At 34.3% G+C, this 8,900-nt stretch overlaps 1 protein-coding gene across 1 annotated transcript; it reads left to right on the top strand.

The window, feature by feature from the left end:
* The first annotated feature begins 220 nt into the window (after positions 1-220).
* On the top strand, positions 221-8,754 carry LOC100175177 (ski oncogene). Its single transcript, XM_002129892.4, has 15 exons — positions 221-477; positions 761-919; positions 1,188-1,421; positions 1,961-2,118; positions 2,190-2,391; positions 4,002-4,098; positions 4,159-4,288; positions 4,351-4,413; positions 4,951-5,033; positions 5,164-5,618; positions 5,729-5,851; positions 5,976-6,067; positions 6,518-6,641; positions 6,843-6,998; positions 7,272-8,754. Exons 1-15 carry the CDS (start codon positions 310-312, stop codon positions 7,437-7,439), a joined length of 2,412 nt encoding a protein of 803 aa, XP_002129928.1. The 5' UTR covers positions 221-309; the 3' UTR covers positions 7,440-8,754.
* The last annotated feature ends 146 nt before the right edge of the window (positions 8,755-8,900 follow it).

Here is an 8,900-nt window from a genome sequence, read left to right as displayed (position 1 = left end):
GAGTTAATGACATAAATTAATCTAAACAACTATAATGTGAAACTATGCAAGCATGTGTCATGTGTGTGCACCAGTTAGCAGATACAATACTTACTTATTACGATGTACAAATCATAATATTTGATGGTTATAAAAACAAGTTATAATCAATAAAACCAAACTTTCCTTGATTTAGAAATTAGCTTTTACGCAATGAATGTTTTACTCCTCGCTCTCATTGTTAATGATTAATATCCAGAAGTTTGTCAAGGTAGTAGAACATGTTTTGTAAACTAACATAACAAGAACAGTATCTTACTCATTCTGCTAATGTACGGTGCCGCTAACATTCAAATCAATGCTGCCATGGATAACTTACGAAGAAAGACCTATTCGGAAAGCTTGAAAACAACTTTGAACTGCTACCAACTCAGCAGTGCTGATAGTTTAAGTGGACCTAGTAGTTATTCTGCTTTAGCTGCTCAACTGTGGTTTAAGGTTTGTGCATTTTGAAACATTAGTGTTCATAAATTAATGGGATCCTGTTTAATATAAACCATTTGCAGTACATTTTAAACATGATCATGTATGAATAGTCTACTCTTGTAATACTATTTTTTTTCTTATGAAAACATTGCAACTTCTATGATTTGGAAGATCATCACGCTTATGTAAGATTGATGGTATTGATCTCTCCATTAAATCTCAACAAAATAAATTCCAAATTGGCAAACTGAAAATTTTACTTCTAAATTTCGTAAAAATCATCGTTTCCATTCAGGAAAATAAACAATCACCACCGATTCCACCCCCACCTCTGATACAAATACCTTTACTCATGCCAAATGATACATCAACACAAAGATCAGAAACTATTCTAGCAGGAGAACGCATTTCTTGTTTTATTGTTGGCGGCGAAAAGCGTCTCTGTTTACCTCAGGTACTTATTTAATATATGTCATATTATGTGGATAATGTTTTATTGTTTTCTAAAAGTTGTTGCCTCAAAAATATCTCAGTATTATAATATCTACATTTTTAAATATTATATTTGTGCATTTGGAAACAGCATAACCTACCCTTTTTAGTTTACTACTATAGAGTATTCTTTACCTAATACAGTAGGCAATATGTTATTTACTTGCATTAAGGAAATGCTAACTAGACACATGTTAACTTACTGACCAATAGTTTTATTTATTGATCAGATTCTGACCTCAGTTTTGCGAGAATTCAGCATCTCTGAGATCAATCGAACATGTGCTGAGTTACACATTTACTGCAGTAGATGCTCACCAGATCAACTTGAAATATTAAAAGTTTTAGGAATTCTTCCATTTAACACAACCCAATGTGGCCTTATTACAAAAACTGATGCTGAAAGACTGGTTTCTGCCCTTGGTGTGGAATGTGGTCTAAATTCGAAACCAGACCTTACCAAGGTATCTGTTGTACATTTTGGCAATTAAACCAATATACCTATGTTCTATGTATATATAATATATAGGGGATATATCTAACATGAACTTGTGGGTCTTTTTGCCAGTTTGATTTTAGTGCTGCGCTTCAAAAATAGTTTGTTTTTCCTGATAAATCTGCTCATACTATTTCCATATGAGACATTTCTGCAGCTTCCTTCCCACTGTATGGTTCCTGTGACATTCAGAGATATGGTTTGTTTTGACATCATTGGTACATGTAGTTCATAAGGATAATAATAATATAATGCAGTTGATGGCATGTCAGCAATATATTGTTTATTTAATATCTTACATAGGCCAATATCTATATCATAAAATCTCTCTCTCTCTATATTATATTCTATATTTCCACAACGTGTTCGAAAGTAACTGTGCACTGTTTTAATGTTTTATTTATTGAAGTGTTTGGAAATAAAATGAGTAAAACAAAAATAAAAAGACTGTATGTATAAATATATATATATATATATATAATTTACCTTTTTAACCATTTATTACAGTGTGATATCAAAGGAATACGTGTATACCATGAATGTTTTGGTCGTGGAGACGGAATTTTTTACCCAGAGTTTTATTTGTCTCCTGATTCTCCGTGTGTTTCTTGCTTGGATTGTCGCATCTCATTCTCACCAGCAAGATTTGTTTCACATTCCCACAGGTTGTCTCCGTTTTTTTTATGTTTGTGTGTTATATTTATATGACAATTCATAACATGAATTCATTATCCAGAGGTTTAGAGAAACATACTTGTCATTGGGGATTTGATCCTGAAAACTGGAGGAATTATTTATTGGTTCCCAAAGATAAAGAGTCAGGAAAGCAAAACGATTTAGAGAATCTGTTAAAATCTCTAAAAGCAAAGTTCAACTTCAGTAATTCCCCATTCGGGTTTAATACGCCAAGTTTACATTCTTCGCTTAAAAGAAAACAAGTAAGTGTATATGAAATAATGGGTTTTTTATTGTACAATGTATAAAGCTTTATATGTATTTTATATTTTGTTGCTATTAAAAAACACTAAGAGTTTGTTTGACGTTTTTTATTTACAACATTAAATATCAAACCGTATCCTGGACCAGCAATTGTAACATAACTGAGAATAAAAATATTTTTAACTAAACACAAAAGAATTTTTATTTAAGTCCTTTATTTGAATCAGAAGACGTTCATATGAAACAATCATTTAATCGTGAAAATGTTTTAAAACATAATGTCTGCTTCCCTTTAATGTTTTCTTCGCACGTTATTAGTCATAGATCACAGTATTTCCTTCATCCATTTTTACCATCAACGCCATAAAAACGTGCGAGACATCAAGTCATCGTGGTTCATGCGGGTATTCCCATGCGCGAACCCACTTGGCATTCTGATTTCCGTGTACTAAGGTTTATTTTCTTCAACATAGTGCTAGCGTGATAGATGCCACAGGAAACTTCATATCATCTAAAGTTAAAGTCTGACGCATTCTGCAAGATTACTTGTCATATTTAATTAATTGTCTCTTTACAATCCTGGCTTGAATTAATAAATTGATGGATTATTGTTGCAAAGTATGAACATGAAATGCAAAAAGTTCATACATGACAATTGTTGATTTATTTTGTTTGTGGCCTGTCCAGTTATGGTCAATTGGTTTAAAAATATTGGTAACATTGATACCATTCAACAATACCTGGTGCTTCTAAATTCTTTTTTCAACCTATGTTAAAGGCTGGCGGTTTTTTAAATTAACCACACAGGTTTAAACTACCTCCTTTGTTGGAACTGGAAAAAAACGTCATTGGTTGTAATGATTTCTACATATGGTCGCAGTGTAGTCAATCGGCTAGACAGCAAGCAGATTAAATATAGCTCCGTATGCTTCCGCGCAATCGTTTTAAGCGTTCATAATATAGAAGGCATTTCGCCTGCCTGCGTCGCATTGTGTACAAAACAACGTTTTAAATGTCAAAAAAAGAAACGGCGCCTCTGGTTTTGTTAGGTTAAATATTATATAAGATAAAATAAAATTCTTGCGTGTTTTTCTCTTGGATAAGGATACCGCCTCTCTCTCTTTTGTGCGCGCCGCGATCCGCGGTAATGCCTTCGCTCGTCGATTTTAACAATCCATTGTCCCTGCGGGCTGAACAGGCCTTCCGCCTATTGAAGTTGAGCGTGCTGTCGAGACTCGAGACGCCCCTTGAACCGGGTAGACGGCTTGGACAAACAAGCGACCTCCTGCTTTAGCTTACCCACTGCTCATCTACTTTCGTATCTATTATAGCAAACTATTGAAATAAACTGAAACTTAAACATCCTACGATGTTAATGTAGTAGGTTTGCACTTTATCCACACTAATTATTATTGGGGCCGCGCGCTTACTTAAAAATCTACACATAAACTTTAACATAAATGCAAACGAAACAGTCAACAAAAGTTCCATGTGTAGTTTGTTTAAAGTGGACATTTATATTTTACTTTTCGATTTCTGTGGTTTAAGTTCTTAATATTTGCTCTTATCGCGAAACAATTCGAAGTTCATTTTCCCTGTTTTATCTCAGCCCGAGTTCGCGGCATCTCCTGTCAAAAAGAGAATGAAAGAGGAAAAAGTGGAGGAGTCTCTCTTTCTCTCCCCACCACCACCGATGTGTTACGGACGTAAGTTCCTAACGCTACTCTCGCCTTTTCGTTCCTATTAATATTGAATGCCATTCGCAGTGCCGTTTAATATGAGATCCGCTTTTAAACCGTGGCATTCGGCCCTCGGTCACACAACAACTCATGTCTCGGAATTTTCACGTCACCAAGAAGCTCTTACCAACGCCTTGCTTCCAGTTATCCGTAACCGGTTAGTTGTTTTGACACAATTTAGTTTTGTATATTCAATACATTTCTTTATTTGTGTTGTAGAAGATCTTTACCCGACCCTGAAATAATGTCGCCAAAGACCTTACAGAAAAAAGAACCAGACAGGTAAAACTGAATTTTTGTTCACATTCTATGTTCCCTACATGGCAACCTTGGTCCAAGGCAGGTCGATTTCCTACCGCAGCGTATTTTCCGTTCGCTCGTAGTGAGACATATAAGAGAGTGAGGCGTGCGAGTCGTTTGTCTGCTCTATACACTCGCGTTGTGCAAACCAGACAACCTTAGCTGTTCTGTCTGCTTTAACGCACTCCCAAACCATTATAAATTGCGAGCTTTACTCGTTGCCAAACAGAGAAAAAACCTTCCGTCACACAGCGTGGGTTCACTCATAGTCTCATGGCTTATGAGAGAATGGAAGTTGTAAAAGTTATTTTGTCTGCTTTAAAGTATGGAATTACTCATTGGCCTTTTAAAAATAGTTGTTGCCAAAGTGCCATTAAAGCAGTTTGATAAATTTATTTCTGTTTAACAAACTTTAGAAAAGTTTACCAACTTTTGTCGTATTGAAAACAACAGCTTGTCTATCTAAAAATAAATACCTAATGGCAATGTAATGTCCATTAATTTAAATTAATATTTAAGGAAAAGGAGAAGTGAATCAGAAGAAGGAAAAATAAAAGAGAAATTACGTCAACCCGTATCACCTGTTACTACAAAATGTGAAGGTGACATATATGTTCCTTATTTTAATAGCTGCCACACCTTTATGTCCTTCTATCCTTCTTTCTTATTTAACTTATTACACTCCTATATACCATAGGTTACATAGGTTGGTGACTTATTTATGTATTGCAGATCTCACACCTACAAAACAACCATCCCCAGAAAAAGAAAGATCAAATAATATTACGACATCTTCACCCAAATGTGTCCAGAAACATCCGTCATCAGCGGTTACAACATCAAGCAACCAACATGAAGATTCAAAGCAATTTGTTTCATCAATAGCGGGAATAAACGACCAGCACACATCTCCTGTGCATACGTTGGATTCTGTTCCTCCTCTTGTTGCGATGAGCAATGCTGTGGCTGCAGCATCTGCTATGCTAGAACTATCTTCCTCTGGTCAGCACAGAAATACCTCAGTGGATTTGGAAAAAGAAAACAAATCCAGCCAACACAATGTCATTCCTCCCACACCAACTCAACCATGTGTTGTTCCGTTGGATGCAACTCGCCAGCACTACAAGTGGTCGTTTGATTCTTCTTCTCATATTCTCAGTGCATCTGGCACTCAAGACATACGGATGGTAAATATCAAGTGTCCATGTTTTTTACCAGAAATTGCATATTTATTTGGTATGGTTTGTTCGTGTTATCGGTAACATGGTTTTATTGACCAAGTGTTTTAAAAAAATAGCTTCAGTCATTGTTGGAGAAGGAATCAGACAAGCAGCTGATAGTTCATGAACTTGTAAAGATGAAATCACGTTTTGAAGAGAAATTGGATATTCAAGCAAGAGTAAAACGAGATTTGGAAGCGGTATGTGACTTGAACTGTTAGTTTGCAATGTTGTTAGAATGAAAGTGTATTTTTTTATTTTGATTCAAAATTCTGCCTGCAATTCTTTAATGTTCAAGTTCAATTAAGATTTTTTCATATACAGGAGTTGGAACAAGTTAAAGCTTTAAAAAAGCGAAGATTAGAAGAAGCAACGGATGCGAGGAATGAAATGCAGCAAGAGATGGACGCTATGAGGTATGGGCTTGAAACCTTGATGTTAATACAATGTTTTTAGGTTTAGAGTTGTAAACATGAGGTTTTGTGCATCAGTTTTGTAAATTAGCATTTTATAAAAAAAGGATATTGGTATATCACTGATATTATGTACGGATGCATACAAATGATACGCGTAAATATTGGGTTTGTTAGAATGAAAGTTGTTAAAATATTGAAATACATATTCTTATTTTTAGACTACTTATTTAACTAAAACCCTGAACCAAGTTCCAATACTATGTCCTGTTTTATCTATTTTGGTTGCTTACTTTCATGTATAAGCATACATATTTATTGTTTCAGAATACCTATTTGACTAAAAGTTTAAACCAAACTGAAACATTATGCCTTGGTATATTTTGATTTTGATTTTTTTGCTTATATTCTTTGTATAAACATTCAACATATATTACATATGATCATTTGCAGACATGAGCATGATATGCGAATACAAGATGTGAACAAAATGTTGGCTGACATATGGAAACAAGTTGATGAATTGAAAATGAAATCCACTAATAGTGAAGATGATGTGAATGTCATTAAAACTTCGGTAAATCAATAATATACCTTGATTAGTTTTTAATGGGTTTTACCTGGAACATCTGTTTGCAGAATAGAAAGTTTTTAATACAACATATATGGTTTAGAAATTCATGAAACGCCTAATATTTTTTAGTTTAATAATTAGTGAATGTGTCAGCAACATGAAGTCAAATGAGTCTCTTACTTTACCTTTGTATTCTACCTTAAGGTTTTGGACACAATTCAAAAACAAGTTGAAGATCAAGAAAAAGTTGCTGCTGTGCTTCATGTTGAGTTACAAACAGAACGGGAAAAACGAATCCAAGCTGAGGCAAAACTTCAACAAATGGTTGATGGATTGCATGGAAGACTTCCCTTTCTAATGGTGAGTCAAAATCGCTTTGTGTTGCAAAGATTAAAAAGCTATGTTTTAAAACTGTATAAGTTTGCATGGTGGCCATGTAAATTCTGTAACAATTTTTTATGCATGATTTTGGTTGGTTGGTAATTGGCCTAAATAAGTCATAAACCCCAATATCCCTATTTAAAAACCCATGCACTATGTGGCAAGAATATAATGTTTATAATCTGTATGACATCTTTTATCTGTGTTAAGTGCAACTTGTTCAACGAGTAAACATTTAATTTAATTTTCCAGGACGGCCATCTTTCCAACATGATCCTTGATTCTGGTAAGACATCTCATGAAAATAGCTTCAGAAAGCCATCACTTAATCTGTGTAATCGGAAAAGTTTGCAATCATTAACATCATCATCCGTGTGCAAGAGATCGCCCTCCAGTGAAGAAGTGGTTGACGTCACATAAAAGTTTTCTTGAATTACAACGTCTTGTTCCTATGATATTAATTAAATGTGCCACAATTATCTGAATTCTGCTCCATGTAATACGTAGCGCATAATTATTGTTTTGTATATCTTTTAACATTTGCACTGCAATATACTGTACAGTAAGATCAGGGCAGTGTTTTTATGTTGTTTAAACAGCAACAGCACTGTTTTGCTTTTCTTTTAAATATGTACAAAGCAATAGATAGCACCAAATACCTCATACTCTGTTCTCAGAATGAATAATTTTCTAATGAGACACAATCTCCCTTATTTACTGCCTTTAATATTGGGACAACTCTTCATTAAAGCAGCAAAAATACTTCTTTAAAAGCTTTCAATATTTTATTGATTTTAAACGTTGTATGATACACACATCTAGTTCAGTTTGTGTTGTTCCCTGTTGTTCCACCTGTGTTCATGATTTTAAAACGATAAGAAGAAAGTCGTGTACGAACCAATTTAATAAGTTGTGCACTGCTTTACTTCTTAGATCTGTTGGCTGTTATTATTTTAACCAAAAAAGTAATAGAACATCTATAGTTTAAAATGGTTCCTGGTTGCAATGTGTGCCTTCAACAATATTGTTAAAGCATCATTTACATGATTTGTACATTCAAACATTTTTTCTTTCAATATTCTAACACTTTGTTTCTGCGAATTTTCTTATCACCCTCATACCTCCATGTTGTTTTATTTACATCTCTTTCACGTTGACAGTTTATATCTCTTATTTTTCCTACTAACCACTTGACGGTCAACTTGAAGCTATTGTAATTTTATTTTATGATGGTGTTTTCAGGTGTTTTGTTAGTTTTTCAACCATGTATGTTGTAGGCACCTCATGCAATACTATACCTCTTAACAAGAAGTCTTTACCTCCAAGTAGGGAAAGCATAGATACAGTAGTTTAGACAAACATGTTAAAAACACCACCTATGTAACAGCAAATTTTGTGCCATACAACTTGGTGCAACGTTCGCCCCGTATTAATACAGTCATGCCACATATGACCAAAATAATATCTTGAGATGTAAGTTCCTAAATGTTACAAATACCTTCATTTTGTGTCATAGTGAGTGTTTTATTTGCCACAGATTCACTCCAGGTGCTATGCTATGGAATCAGATTTGATTTCCATCATCTGAAGTATTTATTTCCATACCTCATTCAAAAACATCTGTGATATATCATTGTTATTTGTTAATATATTACTGCTGATTACTAATGTTGTATGTACGTTGTTTAGAAAACATGTACTGGACACAACTTAATTAAATTCATCAATTCTTGAAGGTTTTCTTATGTTTTTGAGTTCGTGTAAGAAAGCTTATTTGGCTGTGGTGATCTAGAACTTGTTTTACTTTTGGCAATTTAGACAGTGCTTGAGGTCACTAGTGGGTTGGATCAATAGTAGTTAAGTGTATGGTCAGCGTAGAGC

This window comes from Ciona intestinalis, unplaced genomic scaffold, assembly GCF_000224145.3.
Source record: "Ciona intestinalis unplaced genomic scaffold, KH HT000042.2, whole genome shotgun sequence".
In the NCBI taxonomy this organism is placed as follows: Eukaryota; Metazoa; Chordata; class Ascidiacea; order Phlebobranchia; family Cionidae; genus Ciona; species Ciona intestinalis.
This window is presented reverse-complemented; position numbering and strand designations above follow the sequence as displayed.